The sequence below is a fragment of the Hyperolius riggenbachi genome, chromosome 2, assembly GCF_040937935.1.
Source record: "Hyperolius riggenbachi isolate aHypRig1 chromosome 2, aHypRig1.pri, whole genome shotgun sequence".
Taxonomy (NCBI): domain Eukaryota; kingdom Metazoa; phylum Chordata; class Amphibia; order Anura; family Hyperoliidae; genus Hyperolius; species Hyperolius riggenbachi.
Window position 1 is genome coordinate 371,716,295 of NC_090647.1, and position 17,791 is coordinate 371,734,085.

At 43.3% G+C, this 17,791-nt stretch overlaps 1 protein-coding gene across 2 annotated transcripts in view; it reads left to right on the forward strand.

Annotated features, from left to right (window-relative positions):
- Window positions 1–17,099, forward strand: part of LOC137546828 (rho-related GTP-binding protein RhoC) — a 109,575-nt gene extending 92,476 nt beyond the window's left edge. For both annotated transcript variants that reach the window (XM_068269728.1, XM_068269727.1), the window contains exons 4-5: window positions 8,489–8,619; window positions 13,271–17,099. In XM_068269728.1, the coding sequence (XP_068125829.1) occupies window positions 8,489–8,619; window positions 13,271–13,444 (305 nt within the window). In that variant the 3' untranslated portion in view covers window positions 13,445–17,099. The remainder of the gene's footprint in view (window positions 1–8,488; window positions 8,620–13,270) is intronic.
- Window positions 17,100–17,791: the final 692 nt, after the last annotated feature.

The window sequence follows — 17,791 nt, forward strand, 5'->3', positions numbered from 1 at the left end:
ATTGTTAAATTGCAGCAGTGGAAACAGAGCACCATGATTACTTTTACAGGGCTCAATTTGGGAAGAGCGTGAATATCTCATCTGATCCCATTTAGAATCGGAATGTGGCCAATGGAAAAGGATGATTCTTGTATAGGGCCTTTCTACACAACTTCATACAAAGCATTGTATTGCTGTGTTCCGATTTCTTTAAGGCCCAAGTCTTGGCAAAAAAAAATAAAAAAAAATGCTTATTGACCAGTCCCCTAAAGCCTACATGGGCTCAATTAATACCATTCTTAACGTTCATGGATCAATAATTAGAGTGAAATTTCTCAAAACTGATGCTTTACAGACATACTATTGAGCTACAGCAACAGTGGAGAGGTGAGGGGGTCGACAGGCTGCATATAAGCTGGCAGAGTTCTGCTTTATTATTTATTGTATTTATAAAGTACCAACATATTACGTAGCACTAGACAAAAAACACTAGACAAATAAGACAAGACCAATAACCTTTATATTGCGCTTTTCTCCTGGCAGACTCAAAGCGCCAGAGCTGCAGCCACTAGTGCGCACTCTATAGGCAGTAGCAGTGTTAAGGAAACTTGCCTAAGGTCTCCTACTGAATAGGTGCTGGCTTACTGAACAGGCAGAGCCGAGATTTGAACCCTGGTCTTCTGTGTCAGAGGCAGAGCCCTTAACCATTACACCATCCAGCCACTATCCTAAATGATACAAGGATGACAGATGTAACAAGGTTATACAACATAAGACAAAAAGCTATACAATGCAAACTGTTCAAAATACACGATCATGCAATTACGGGCTGGTTAGGTTAGGCCCAGTAATACAAATACGAGGCGGTCAAAGGAGAACACCGTTATGTAGAATACACTAGGGAAGGGAGGACCCTGCCCAAAGGCTTACAATCTCTAAAGGGGCCCCTACACTGGTTGATTTCAGCCAGCGATCGATTCTATGGAATCAACTGATTTGATAGAATCGATTTGCGGCTGATTTCAATTGATTTGATCTGACAGGATGGAAAATCTAGGTCGATCTGCTACTGGCAGCAGAACATAGAGGTGCATTGGATTTAATGGTCCAATAATGCATTTACATCGATTTTTCCAATAGATTTCAGAATGAAATCTATTGGAAATCTGTTGCTAGTGTGTGGCGAACACATCAGATTCCTGTCAGATTCGACTTGACAGGCATCTGACAGAAATCTGATGGAATCTGCAGCAAATCTATAAGTGTATGGCCACCTTAAGGGAAGGGGAGATGGACACACTAGGTAGGATTGTGTATGTATATATATATATATATATATATGTGTGTGTGTATATATATGTGTGTGTGTGTGTGTGTGTGTGTGTGTGTGTGTGTGTAAAATATATATATAATACACACAGACACACAGACACACAGACACACAGACACACAGACACACAGACACACAGACACACAGACACACAGACACACAGACACACAGACACACAGACACACAGACACACAGACACACAGACACACAGACACACAGACACACAGACACACAGACACACAGACACACAGACACACAGACACACAGACACACAGACACACAGACACACAGACACACAGACACACAGACACACAGACACACAGACACACAGACACACAGACACACAGACACACAGACACACAGACACACAGACACACAGACACACAGACACACAGACACACAGACACACAGACACACAGACACACAGACACACAGACACACAGACACACAGACACACAGACACACAGACACACAGACACACAGACACACAGACACACAGACACACACACAGACACACAGACACACAGACACACACACAGACACACAGACACACAGACACACACACAGACACAGACACACACATAGACACACACATAGACACACACATAGACACACACATAGACACACACATAGACACACACATAGACACACACATAGACACACACATAGACACACACATAGACACACACATAGACACACACATAGACACACACATATACATACACACACACATACACACACATACACACACATACACACACATACACACACATACACACACATACACACACATACACACACATACACACACATACACACACATACACACACATACACACACATACACACACATACACACACATACACACACATACACACACATACACACACATACACACACATACACACACATACACACACATACACACACATACATACACACACATACACACACATACACATACGCACACATACACACACACACACACACATACACACACACATACACACACATACACACACATACACATACACACACACACACACACATACACACACATACACACACATACACACACATACACACACACACATACACACATACACACACATACACACATACACACATACACACACACAGCAGCCAAGGGATGAGCAGCACAAACTGAATTTTATGCAATACTATGCAAAGCATGCACGCAGCACCGGAGAACCCCAATCTCCATAAGAAATATATAAATACAGAGGGTGCTGCAGCACACAACAGGAAAACAGTGACAGGGGCTCTTGGTTACGCTTTAACGCGTTTAAGCTCACCAACTGCGCCAAAGTGTCCCCGATCTGGTGAGTCCTACTCTAACCAGGCAAAAATGCTAGTTTTTATCAGCGTTCTAGTAGGAACCATCCCTTGGCTTATGTTATTTTCCCCTGTGAGCGTGCATAGCCACACCCATCTCTAGCACAGTTAAGCATATAAATGAGCGGTGCTCATAGTTCAGTTAGTAGCTAGTAGAAGGTGAGGTGTTTTTAATTTCATTTCTCCCATTTAGCTGACCCCTGGGCTTTTGGCATGGTTCCCACTAGAACGCTGATAAAAACTAGCATTTTTGCCTGGTTAAAGTAGGACTCACCAGATCGGGGACACTTTGGCGCCCTCGCGTGTGCGCCGCCTGTCTTCGGGAGGACTCTGCTCCCGAAGACTTCTGAAGTCCCCTAGGCGGGGGATGCGAACAGAGGAGCCAGCGCAGCAGAGGAGATGAGGGATGGATCATTAGGACAGAGCCATCCCTCTCCTTAGGGGAGTATCTGCCTTTTTTTTTATATACAGGGTTACATTAGCTTTAAGAAGAAATATTTATTTATAAGCACAGGCAACACGTTTCGTGGAAACTAGCCCACTTCCTCAGGCCAAATAAAGTGCCACTGCAGTCTGCTGCATTTGGGGCACCCCAAATGCAGCAGACTGCAGTGGCACTTTATTTGGCCTGAGGAAGTAGGCTAGTTCCCATGAAACGTGTTGCCTGTGCTTATACATAAATATTTCTTCTTAAAGCTAATGTAACCCCGTATATAAAAAAAAAAAAAGGCAGATACTCCTCTAAGGAGAGGGATGGCTCTGTCCTAATGAGCCATCCCTCTCATCTCCTCTGCTGCGCTGGCTCCTCTGTTCGCATCCCCCGCCTAGGGGACTTCGGAAGTCTTCGGGAGCAGAGTCCTCCCGAAGACAGGCGGCGCACACGCGAGGGCGCGTGCGCAGTGTAGAGCGGCCCGTCTTCGGGAGCACTCGGGCTCTCGAAACATTTCCGAAGCCTCCCTTTCGCCAGGAGACAGCGGTATTTGACCAAAACGGTTGAATACCGCTACGGAGGAGCCAGGACAGCAGTGGGCACCGGGAGAGGAGAGGAAATGCTCTATGGGACCCAGAGCCTCCCTCTCCTTAGGTGAGTATCTGACTTTAAAAAAAACAAAAAACTGGTTCCCATTAGCTTTAAAGTGAGTTGTCGTCTGAGGTAAGCCACCTCAACTTTTTAGATTTTAGTGTTTTTAACTCTACTACATTGGGCGCCTCTTTAACCCTTCCACACTAGGTAGGGAATGCATTGCGGAAAAGAGATGATACATTTGCTCTTCATTTAGAGCTACGCTGTGGCTATGAACGCACAGAATGTTCATCTTCGCCAAGGATTATCCAGAAGAGGACTTCTTGGTGATGTGATAGTATCCCAGGGAGCCTGATAAAGGAGGACACCATTTGACTTGTCCCCTTTCTAATTTCCTCAATAAAGTATTCACCAATACTAAGACCCCACTATAGTGTCCTTGTGCTGTGTGTGATTTTTATAGGGGTTGATTCACAAAGGTTTCTTATTTTTCACCTTACATGTAATAAGTGCTAATGCAGGAGATAAACAAATAAGGAGAGCTAATAAATGGATAAGGAGAGCTAAACCATGATTTAATGCTGGGAATACACATTACGTTTTTCGTGAAGAATCGTTCTGATAGATGCCTCCGATGATAAAATTCTGACATGTCCGATTCTCCGCTCGATATTTCATAGAAGTGGATGGAAAAAAAGGTAAGAAAAACTAAGATAAGAGAATCGAGCAGAGAATGGAGTGGCTAATAAATTGTGTGGAGAATCGAACGCGAAAAAAGTATTATGTATGTGACAATCCAGCCCTGCGATCCCATCTGAAATACGTTAAGACTGGTTGCTGGATAGTCAAAAAAAGGTAGTTAATGTGACAGAGCGTGCCAATCTAGTCTAATCTGCTTCCCGTTAGCATTAGCAGGAAGTACGGTGAGCAGACTGACAAAGATTAGTCGCAACGCTGTCGCCAATATTTAATGCAACAATCGCTCACCAATCCCGTATTACTCGGCCACGGTGGCCAGGCAGGTCTCATGCACTAGATACTTCTGGAGGCAGATTCACAGTGTGCGTAGTAAACCGTTAAGATTAGTTGGTGGTGCCCTTACATGTAAAATCACGATTGTATGTACAATCAGTAAACTAAAAATATCGATTTCACGCTGGAAATCAGGTAATTTCACTGCCACCACTCTCTCAGGTTCAGGGTGGAAAGAGACTTCCCGCTAGCTATTCCTAGAAGGAAGAAAACTGTTATTTACAACCTAACTAGCAAAACGTCAATTTTGAAGCACATAATAAAACAATGCGGTAGTATGACTCCTCAGAGGGCAAGTTCGTTGTAGCAGCAATCAGATGACCAGAACAAGCACAAGACTGAACAATAAAATCGTTAGTTTTATTCTAAAACTACATACACAGTCTAATTTAACCCACAGACCAATATACCTGTCCGGCAGAACAGATTGGTTTGATAGAGAGTAGAGATGAAAGAAACAGAATGTCTTAGTGTACAGTTAAACAAGTTTGCTTTCTTAAAACAGAAAGAATTTGCGATTAATTCAGGTTGGAATGAGCTTGAGATGTCTCCCAGTGCATCACTACTGAATATATGCAAATTAACCATTGTTGTCCTTAGAAGCTAAACACAGCTTCAGAACTGCTGGAATGCAATGTGTCATCTTGTTAATTTGTACAGAGCCATAATAATCCAACATGCATAGACTGTTTCGCATTGTTAGATCCTCATCAGTGCATGGAATGGTTTAATTTGGCTCTATGGAGTAGGGCTTGCAACACCCCTCTTAATGTACAGTTCAAATACAGTTATTGGTAGTCCATGCGGCAATCGCAAGTCTTTGGCGGAAAGTCCAAGATGGCGATTGCCATGCCTTTGTGATAAATAATCCAAGAGATTTTTGCCAGTGTCCAGCTGGCTGTCGGATGTTATTAGACAAAGATTTCAGATGAAGGACTTTGGACCTCAGTGTCATTGGGGTTTTAATGCTCACTGTAGATGGGAGGGGTCATGACACGTACAAGTCCCCCCTTGTGCAATTTGAATAGGGGCAGTGCCCCATCAGACAGGGAGAGATTTTGGCCCAATCCCTGTTTTGCCTGCTTTCTCCGTGCCCATAGGTCACTTCAAGAACCAGAATGCATATTCACAATCGGCATAATTTTGATTGATACTAAACATGAGGCGTCTGGGTGACTCATAGCACAGTTCTTATTTTCACCTTTTATAGCACTGATACTGGAAGATCCAGATGGTTGAAAATCTCTGAGCCAGTGTCATGTGAAGTCCAACACACTGCGAATTTGAAGGACCTGGTATCTTTGTAACACCAGAAATATTACAAATATATAGTAGTCTATGCATTATTAAGAGTACGGTAGGGTCATCTGCTTTCTGAGCTGGGAGATGGTCTCCTTTGATCTTCCAGCTGTGGGAACCTTAAGAGACCCCCCCCCCCCTGCTGAGATCAGTTCCTAATAGTCTAGAGAAGGATGCTGTTTATGAGGTTTTGTCAATCTTATCTCTGATGAATGGTTTATAAACTCTCTAGGGCAGGAGTAGGGAACCTATGGCTCGGGAGCCATATGTGGCTCTTTTGATGGCTGCATCTGGCTCACAGACAAATCAGTAGAGGTGGATTCACTAAGATTCACTGCTCAAGCACAGCAGCTTAGTTGGCAGTGCAAGTAAAGTTTTCAAAGTAGGCACGCTACTGCTGTAGCATGCACTACTAACTTCCTCGCAATACCACTAAAACTAACGGCCGCTCCAACTGTCCCACTCTGGACCCTGTCAGGTCCAGTGGCTTTGTAGGAGGAGATCCCTGCACTTCGATTGGCCCAGTAGGCTGCCTGTCACTTGACAGACAGCCTATTGGGTCAAAGTGTGGGCATCTCGTCCTACAAAGTGAATCAACTCCCAAGTCAGCTAGTTAATTAAATAAGATGTTAGTCAGTATTTCTCCTGTCTGGCTCTCGGGGAAATATCTGAAGTTGCTGAAACCCAAGAGAAGCTGAAGACATGTCTGACACTTCCGCTGCCCGGCGGATCAACTGTATACACATCACCAATTCACCATGGCAACAGGGACGTGAGCCCTACTGTCCCATTTTGAAACATATTGTATGGCTCTCACGGAATTACATTTTAAAATGTGTGGCGTTTATGGCTCTCTCAGACAAAAAGGTTCCTGACCCCTGCTCTAGGGTGTCCCATGTGGCCAGGAGACCCGCTCTTCACACTTGGTTGAGAGAGACTATGTAATTATAAAAAACTGTGATTTAACACAATGTCAGTTTTACTTGCAATGAAATTTGCGTTTGTGTCTCCATGACGCACATGTGGTTCTCCTGGGAACCATGTGAGCGTCGCATGTATTCCCAGTATTAGTCATTTAAGGAGAGCTAAATTGTGTGGATGGACGTATGTCTTTTTTCAGCCAAAATAACTGTGTTAAGGTGAGATAATTTAGCAGAAAAGCATTGTGAATCGGCCCCATAGCATTTTCTTCTCTGTGGCCCTTGTCCCACAATAGTGGCTATAGTTCCTTTATAGTGGCATTAAAGGAATACTATCGATGTATGCATTTATTTTTAAATGCTGTATGTTGTAGCACACATTAGGGCAAGTACTAGGAGCAGTTTGATTCCTCGCACAGCTCAGCCTCTCAGCTGTAAAATCCTCCGTCAGTTTTGGCGTCAGTGTTGGATACAAAATGTATCTAATACTGAGCTCCCAGAGGGCTAGACCATGTCTCTGCACAGGGGAGTTGCTATCAACTCCTCAGTTTATAGTTTATCACCTTGCTGAAAGGATCTTATTGGTATGGTGGTAAGGGGTTAAATATTCTAGCAATGTGTGTTTATTATCTTTGCTTCTCTTGACTGATAAAGATACTAATAATGCTAATTGTAGATAGTGGTCTGCCCCTCTCAGCAGCTTGTAAAGTGGATGTAGCCTGGAGTGAATCACCTCAAGCAGGCAGCCAGTCTGACTGTAAACACAGACTATTGTTATAGCTAGTTATATTCCAGCAATATTACAGCTCATTTAGTTACCTGTTACCGCCTCAGATCAGCCTATTTCTCCTCATGTCTGCTGCATGCTGTGAGTGACACAGTGAAATATATTTGTGAGCTGTGTGACAGAGTAACCAAGCAGCTCAGGGTGACCCAAACTACTATGAGCTGTGTGAGAAATGAATTTTTAAGCAGGGATAACGAGAGTGAGACCTGGGTGAATAAATAAAGTGCCCCTAGCACTAGTGGTAATGTGTACACTAATATAGAGTATTAAAAAAAGTCGTTTCAATCGATAGTATTCCTTTAATTATTTTTTTTTTTTTCTCTGGTATTCTAATGGTGGTCCTTACCTTTCTCTTGCATTTACCCCCTTTACATATATTTTCCTGGTGCACTTATGGTCCTCACCTTGCATACAGATTTCCCTGGCAGTCTAGTTCTCTCTTCCTCCTATATAAACTTCTCTGGTGGCCTCCTCCTCCCCCCCCCCCCCCATATCGTTTCCTGGTGACCTAGTCGGCCCCCTTAATATGTAGTTTTTCTCTGGTACTGTAGTGGCTCTCCTAATAAAGTGTGTGTGTGTGTGTGTGTGTGTGTGTGTGTCTGGAGCAGAGAAGTGGAGAGAGATTTTTCATATTTGATAAGTAGGAGGGAGTGAATATTAAAATTCAGTGTCTTCAATAAAATCTATAATCTTCAGATAAAGGCTGGTAGCATTACAAGAGGCATATAACAATATCTTTTCTGCTTTGTCTGTACTACAGAGAACATTCCTGAGAAGTGGACGCCAGAAGTAAAACATTTCTGCCCCAATGTGCCCATTATTTTAGTCGGTAACAAGAAGGATCTCCGAAATGATGAACATACCAAGCGGGAACTTACAAAGATGAAGCAGGTATGTTGTGGTGCATATATAGATCACTGACCTGATTTCTGCAGCACTTCACATAGAGCACATAGAACAATTTGCTTCCCTAAATATTCCTCAGCAGGTTTCATAATTTACTGGAAGGATGATCAATGAGATGCAAATTCCAAGATGATGCAGATTTTATTTTGTATGCAAATGTAAGCAGCTTGCAAACATAACAATGGATTAAAGCTGGTGTAGGATTTGCTTGGTACATTTTCAAACTGCATAAATTGCATAATATACAGTGCTACCCATTATTTATACCCCTGGCAAATTTTGACTTTGTTACTTTTATTCACCCAGCAAGTCATTTTTTGACGGGAAATGACATAGGTATCTCCCAAAAGATAAAACTATGTACAAGAGGCATTTCTCAGCTTTTATTTACCTTTGAGCAAAAAGTGCCCAGTCCAAAATTATTCATACCCTTCTCAATCAATAGAAAAGCCTTTATTGGCTATTACAGCAATCAAACACTTCCTATAATTGCAGACCAGCACTTTGCATGTCTTCACTGGTATTTTTGCCCATTCATCTTTAGCAATGAGCTCCCAATCTTTCAGGTTGGAGGGTCTTCTTGCCATCCCCCTGATCTTTATCCCCCTCCACAGATTCTCAATTGGATTCAAGTCAGGACTCTGGCTGGGCCACTCCAAAACGTTAATGTTGTTGTTTGCTAACCATTTCTTCACCACTTTTGCTGTGTGTTTTGGGTCATTGTCATGCTGAAATGTCCGATGCCCAAGGCCAAGTTTCTCTGCAACTGCCTGATGTTGTCGTTGAGAATCCTCAAATTTATTTTTTTCATGGTGTGGTTTACTGTGATTAGGATCCCTGGTATATTGGCTGAAAAATGCCCCCATAGCATTAGGTTCCCACCACCATGTTTCACAGTGGGGATAGTGTTCTTTGGGTTAAAGGCTTCTCCTTTTTTACGCCAAATGAAGGAAACCTTGTGACCAAAAAATTCAATTTTTGTTTCATCTGACCAGCACACAGAAGACCAGAATTCGTCTTCTTTGTCCAGATGAGCATTTGTAAAGACCAAATGAGCTTTTGTGTGCCTTATCTGGAGAAGTAGCATCCTCCTTGGTCTGCATTCGTGGAACCCAGCAGTGTGCAGTGTTCGTTGGATTGTCTGCCTTGAGACATTGCCACTAGCGGAGCCCAGATTCACCAGGATGGCCTTGGTGGTGATCCTTGGTTCTTTTTCACCTCTCTCACTATCCTCCTGGCCAGCATAGGTGTCACTTTTGGTTTCAGACCACGTCTTCTGAGGTTTCCCACGGAGTGGAACATCTTGTACTTAATAATTTGCACTGTAGCCACTGGAACTTGAAAACATTTAGAAATGGCCTTGTAGCCCTTTCCTGGCTTTAGAGCAGCCACAAGGTGCTGCCACAGGTCCTCACTGAGCTTTTTTGTCTTAGCCATGACTGTCCACAAACCAACTGCAGAGAACTTTTGTTTTTCACCTGTTGAGTTGATAAAAACAGCTGTTCCCAATTTATCGGGGAAATTGGGATGCTTTAGAACCGCTTGGACTATTTGGAATGGTATAGAACTTTGGATTTTCCCACAGACTGTGACAGTTTGTGAAGGGTATGAATCATTTTGGACTGGACACTTTTTGCTCAACGGTAAATAAAATCTGAGAAATGTTTTTTATTTTCTTATCTTTTGGGAAATGGCTATGTCATTTCCCGTCAAAAAAATTACTTGCTGGTGGAATAAAAGTAACTGTCAGAATTTGCCAGGGGTATGAACAATTACAGGCAGCACTATATGTGTATCAGTTCGAAATTAACGATGGTCAATGAGATGCATACCGTATTTTGCACTGTAAACGACGCACCAGAATATAAGACGCACCTAGGTTTAGAGGGAAAAAAAAAAAAAAATACTTAACCTGGTGCATCCGTATTCCAAGAGTGCCTTGTACATGTTATTCCTCAAATGGTATCCTTCTGTGTTCCCCATGCGTCCTCATGTCTCTCCCATGTGCCCTGTGTCCCCATGTCTTTCCCATATGTCCTTCTGAATCCTCCATGTCTCCCCCATGTGTCGTCCTGTGTCTGCATGTCTTCCCCATGTGTCCTCCTGTATCCCCCATGTGTCCTCCGATCTCCCCCAGTGTCCTGTCACCCCCACCATGTCTCCTCCTGTCTTACGTGTCCTCCATGCATCCTCCTGTCACCCCATGCATACTCCTGTCTCCCCCATGGTCCCCCTGTCACTGCCCCCATGCATACTACTGTCTCCTCCTGTCCCTTCTGTCTCCCCCATGGTCCTCCTGTCAGCCCATGTGTCCTCCTGTCACACCACCATGTCTCCTGCTGTCTCCCCCATGGTCCTCCTGTCCCTTCTGTCTCCCCCATGTGTCCTCCTGTCAACCCGGCACTAGAGGAAGCCGCCCACAGAAGACTGAGGTCTGCAGTCCACGCGGGCATGTTGGATGAGGTAAGCAGCTGCCAATAAACCCCCCCCCCCCCGGGGGGGGGGGGAGGCAGACAAAACAAGGGGAAGGGGCAGAGGCATGCGGGAAGCCGCGGAGACAGGTGGACTATGGCGAGGACAGAAGTGACCGGTGGAGAGACAGGAGCACGCACACAGACAGGGAATCCCCGACGTGGCAGTTCGTATCGGCGGGTGTTCGGAAGTTAGGGATTCCCTGCCTTTGCCGTATAAGACGCAGGGACTTTTTCTCCCCATATTTTAGGGAGAAAAAGTGCGTCTTACAATGCGGAAAATGTGGTACATACTGTATTATCTGGGAATTATTTGCTCCTCATTGACCATTCCTCTAATGTCCCTTCAACATTCTAGATTAATTTACCAGAATGTGTGCGCTGTAAGAGGAAAGGAGACTATCCAAAGCAAACTCTAACCTGTGAGCACCTGAACACTAAGCCTATATAGCTAAGCGCTGAATCTATCAAGCTAGTGGTGAAGGGAGAGGTGCCACTAGACACCAGGGAACTGTAAAGGGGAGGGAGGAAGGACCACCAGGGAACTATATCGGGGACCACTAAACACCAGGGAACTATATGGGGGGACCACTAAACACCAAGGGAACTGAAATGGAGGTAGGTGGCCAGTAGACATCGAGGTTGGCTTGCCACTCTGTACCAGTTTAAAATTTCGGCCTACTGTGTATTTGAATTTTACACCCCTGATCTAAAGTAATCCAAAGAGAACATACCTGCTCATCAAGCATCTGCAGTGATTTAGTTGGCGTATGTACTTTTGATGGCATACCAACTAATTGAGGCAGAAAAGACACCTTAACTTTTTTTTTTTTTTTTTACGATAACTTTGCAAAATCGAACCTTTTCTTGATAAGAAACAGGTCATAAATAATCGTCCGATTCCCACCGATCAGACGAAAAATTGCATTGCATGTTCCCAGTATCTGGCACTAAGGGCCCCAATCACACTTGAGCGGGAAACGTGCGATTCCCACTACTGGCTAAAGCACTAGCGTGTTTTTTTTTTGTTTGTTTTTTTTTAAACGTTCGTGCTAGCCTATGGCAGTGTTCTCACTGTTGCAATTTGCGACGATCGCGGGCGTTTCGCGATGATCGCAAATCACAAACTTGTTACCTGCATCATTTTTCCGGCGATTCTGGAGCGACCGCGATTAGCATATATAGAACCGCTAATTGTGATCCAAAAACGCAAATTTGTCCAGTGGTGTGGTTTTTTTTTTTTTTTCCCCACATTAAATCACAGAAAAATCACCCGCGGAAAACACTAATGCTAATCGCTAGTGTTTAGCGATTTTAGGTGTGAATGGGCCCTAAATGACAGCTTTTGTAAAGCAGCTGAGGAAAACTCTCCCCCTTTGTCTAGGAATTACATCGATAATTTATATTTTTGTTGAGATCTGCCTGTTCAGCAGAGGGGGGAGCCTGAGCTGGCTGCAGTTCCCTGGAATACCCAAATGTGTGTTAAGAGCAAATTAAAATTTAAAATTTGGGACATTTAGGCTACTTTCACACCAAGACGTTGCGTTTTAGGGTACGTTATGGTCCCATAACGTGCCCCTAACGCAACGGCTGGTGCTCTTGGATGTGGACGTCAGAGTGAGCCGCGTTGTGCAGCTCACTCTGGCGTCCGTGATGCGTACTCTTGGACGCATGTGGCATTGCGTGGTCCCGCCAGCCAATCGCCACACAGAACGACGTTCCAGGAAGTAAACACTGCACGTCACACCGTGCAGTGAATATTAATTAGTCATGTGCCTGGCCGAGGAGGAGGAGGGAAGACCTCCTTCTCCAACACTACTGAGCATGTGCTCACAGTCTAACGCTACTTAGCCGTGCATAACGCACAGCATGCAGCACTTTCAACTTGCGTGCTGCGTTACAATGTAACGCAACGTGGGCACTGTGAACAGCCCATTGATCATTTCTGTGAGTTGGGATGTGTTACAGGCTGCACTAACGTGCGCCTGTAACGTCTTACTGTGAAAGCAGCCTTAATTTAGTGGGTAGAGCAGGAGCAGATGTGCATAAAACCTTGGAAACTGTCCATACACTGTTTTCAATGCTGTTTTTTTTTTTGTTTTTTTTTAACAAAACTGTGAATTGTTCCTTTGCTAATTCTGAGCATATTTTTTATTTCTGTTCAGGAGCCGGTTAAACCAGAGGATGGCCGAGAAATGGCAAACCGGATCAATGCCTTTGGATACCTTGAATGTTCCGCAAAGACGAAAGATGGAGTGAGAGAGGTCTTTGAAATGGCAACGAGAGCAGCCTTGCAGGTCAGAAAACACAGGAAGAAGCAGCGCTGCTCCATTCTATAAGTGGAGTCCTAGAGCCTTTTGGAAAAAGCAAGAGAAGAACAAAGTGAATAGCTACTTTTGCTGCTGCACCACCTGCTATGATGCCAGAGACTCCAGTAGCAAAGAGCTATATGCACCGTTTGTACTGTAAATGTATGTATTCTTGTTTCTGTTTCGTTTTGGTTTCACATCTAAACATCTGTTTAGAGTTAGGCATGTTTTGGGTTGCAGAAGTCTTCTGGAAGCATTGAATGTTAATACGGTGCCTCCCTTCTATGCTACTCAATCATTCCCGAGATTTCTCTTTCTGAAGGTGAAAAGCACATATGGGATTCTGGGAAAACTTTCTGTGCCATATTCTGGATCTTCTTTTCAGGACACATTATGACCTGTTGCATCTTCCCTGGAATTTCCCCTCCAAATAGCCAACCTGGCAGCAGCTACATTGAGTAATGTCTTTTTTTAAGCCTTTTGAAGACCACACAATAGTGTATATGTGACATGTAAATGATTGTTACACAGCACAATGCTATACAAGCAAATTGCACTATTCTGCTACACTCGTCATGACTTTTATATGGCAAATGGTTATTCTCTTTTGCCACCAAAAGATCCCTGTAACATTAGTGAATGTAAGATGTGCTTTATATGGGCCAGGATCTCAAATAGAAAAACAATGAATTTCCGGGGTTGTATTTTGAAATGTATTTTTTCTGCCCCCTGGAGAAATGACTTAAGTGATGTGGGTAATGAAGACTACCTCAACTTTAGATGGCAATTGCTGATATTTAGCAGTGCACTCTTGGGAGTGTTATTGTTGGGTTAATAGACCTGCAAGTAAGCTCCTGTATTTCTAGCATGATCTACTTACAGGGACTACTGCTCTGCTGACGCAGAAGATGGGTGATCCAAACACTGATGAATGGCATACCATGCGGTAATTCCTTAGATACAGAGGATCCATGTGTACATAAGCTAGAAAAGCACATAGTAAGAGCCATGACATAATATAAGGTGATGATGCATTTTATAGCAGCTCAGCTCAAGAACAGCTGTAAGATTTAAATTGTAGTAATTGCATCTCTTTTCCATGTATGCTCTTGGGAAAGCAGACGTTTTGAATTAGAATTTTATTGTAGTTGAATAATATGTTCACTATCTCCTTGTTATACAATAATAGAAATAACATTTCTATAGCGCTTTTCTCCTATAGGACTCAAAGCGCTTAGGCTCTCTCAGATTCAGTAATTAGTAGGATGAAGTATTCACACAACAAAAGTTATATTTCTGCAAATGCCAGACTGAACAGGTGGGTTTTCAGTCTGGATTTAAACACGTCCAGGGATGGGGCTGTCCTGATCTGTTACACAGAATTGACCACAAAATGAAATGAAAATCTGTGCAAAGGTTGCCTCCATTTGAGATTCAGCCCATGAAGTTTGCATAACCCCAGTATTTGCTTTCTTCTGCCTGACAGTGCACCCTCTTGCTGGTAGAGGGAGCTGTTAGTGATTTGGGCAAGAGAGCACCAAATGACAGTGAAAAGGTTAAAGCCAGTGTCCACCTCTCCAATCATTGCTTTCTAGTGGTGGGAGAGATACCTTGCCACTGAAGCAAGTAGAAGATCAAATGTAATCTTTCCTGAGACCTGGTGATCCTAACCTAGGTGTAGCACCCCTTTTAGTCTAGAAGGTGTTCTTTTCTTGTGTAAAATTGTAGCTACACTGAGAAAGTTTAGCTGTTCTTTGGGCTTTGATTGATCTGCATATCCGTGTCACTTGCTCTCTGGTAAATTCTCCATAGTGGTAACCTGCAGATAGGATAAGCAGGAATGCCATGGGTGTCATATAGATAAAACGTAAATACCTCCTGAACAGATTTCCTTTCATAAGTAATGAACCTTTGACAAAGGTTCTAGCTCTAAACTTAAATTATAAATGGGCTTTGGGGGTTCCCTCTTAATTAATGCATAATTTTGTTTCTAGACCCATCAAAGAGGCTGTGAGAAAAATAAACATTATAGAGTAAGTGGACATGTTCCCCAGCAAAGTGTACCTGATATATTTATACTTCTGGCTTCCTCCAGCCCCATAAGGTCTGTGGCTTCTCTGTTCACAAAGCTATTCTTGACGGTAACACGTTCACTTGCCATCAGTTGTGGGCCTCTGGAGCACCCCAGCCATGCTGCTGTGCCTGTGAGCATTATGCACCTGTGCTTTACTGCGCAGGAGCAGAACGGCGGTGCACGTGCGGCCGGGCCACCCATGCGCAGAAGAGTGCGGCTGGCCAGATTACCAGCAAAGATATCTAGTGAACGGAGGGGCCTGGAGATGATGGTGAAGGAGGCCATAAACCTCATGGGGCTGGAGGAAGCTCCAGGTAAGTATAAATAAACGCATTGGGGCCATCTCAGGTTCCCTTGTATTTGAGATGGCATTATAAGATTTGATACTTACCCGGCTTCCTTCAGTCCCATGACCACCGATGCGTCCCTTGCCATCCTCCCGAGTGCCTCCGTTCGGTCAGAATCATTCCCCCGTAATCTGGCTCAGTCATGCCAGTTGGCTCTTCTGCGCATGCAGAAGAAAGGCCTGTGTGGTCTGCACATGCGCAGAAAGGCCGACTGGGCCAGATTACCGGGACTGATTGCGTACGAACGGAGGCATTCTGGAGGACGGCGAGGGATGCACGCATTGGTGCTCAAGTGGCTGGAGGGAGCCCCAGTTAAGTATGAAAACTTTTTATAATGCAATCTCAGGTTTACTTTGTTTTGTGCATGGTACCTTGGGCAAGGAAAGGGAAATCTGATGACATTCTAGCTGTTTTATGTAATAATAAAATAAGAAAGCATTTCATTAGTTGCCAGAGTAATTCCTATTGTCCTTAAACTTTTTTTTATATAGGTTAAGTTTAAAGTATCCCCACTGTCCCTCTCTTCCCATGAATTGGTTCTGCTGTAGAACCATCCAGAGGTATGTTTGGCTGCAGTTCTGGCTCATAAACACAAGTGGTATCTGTGTTCTCATCACTGCACAAGGGCATTTGGTTTTTTTATGTAATGTAAAAAAATATATAGATTTGAGACTGTATAAAGTACTGGGGTCTTACAGGTTTGTCATATAACAAGTCTTTTTAAGCATTTTGCTGCAAGTTATAATTGCTCACATGTACTTGTGCTTGCCATGTTGATGTATCTAGTTATCCTATTGGAAGGTAAACGGCTACAGTATTTATTATTCACAATTTGTCCTGTAAACCATTGTCTCCTCCTTTCCTGCTTTCTTAACAAAGCCTTGTACTATTGGTAAATAATGCACACATTAGAACACCAGCATTTTGATAGATGGAATTAATGATCTGCAGAACCCACCTGTCTGTGCTTTGTCTACTGAGTTATTTTTTTCGTTTTTTCTTTTCACGCTTTATACAGCAACAATTCAGATTAGCTTTATCTTCTTGAGACCTTCAGCTTGTGTCACACACTTTTGCCTTTTAAACTTACTTTATAAAATAAAGCTTCTAATTGTAAGATAACTTGTCTGTCTGTCTTTTGTATTCTGTTCTCTGCCTGATTGCCTGTAAAAATTGGTCAAAAAGTCAACCGGTGGCTTTTCAAATGTAAAAAGTAAAATAAACATGTGTACAATGAGAAAATAAATGCAAACTGGTATTTTAATTTGTGTGTCTCTTATTGCCAGAGGGGGGTAGATCATCCATTATTGTACAGTATTTACTTATACTATGTTGAACTTCTGCAAATGTATGCAGCTTGAAAATGGATCATTCGAATTTTACCTAGCAGGATTTGGTTGGTTCAGGTTCAAGCTGCATACGTTTGCATACAAAATTTGCATAATGCTGCACCAACTTTAAAGAGAATCTGTACTCTATAATTTTTACAGCAAAAAGCATACCATTCTATTCATTATGTTCTCCTGGGCCCCTCTGTGCTGTTTCTGCCACTCTCTGCTGCAATCCTGGCTTGTAATTAACAGTTTTAGGCAGTGTTTACAAACAAACTAACCAGCTTGTGATAGGCTCACATAAGCAGAGTGTGAGAGTCATACAGAGCCTGCAGGGGGCCTGGAGGGTGTGTGTATAGCTTCTACCAATCACAAGCAGCCCTACACATTCCAGCCTTAGCCGACAGAGCCGACAGAAGAAAACAGATTAGATCATATAACAGAGATAACACAGCCACTGGGCAATTAGGAAAGGCTGCAGTAAGCCAGAGCACATTAGAACAGGCAAAGGAACTTATAGGATAGAAGAACAAAGGCTGAAAATTTTGTTAGAGTCTCTTTAAATTATTTGCATCTCATTGACCATTCCACATCTGCTGTTGATCAGAAGTAATGTGTTTTTTTT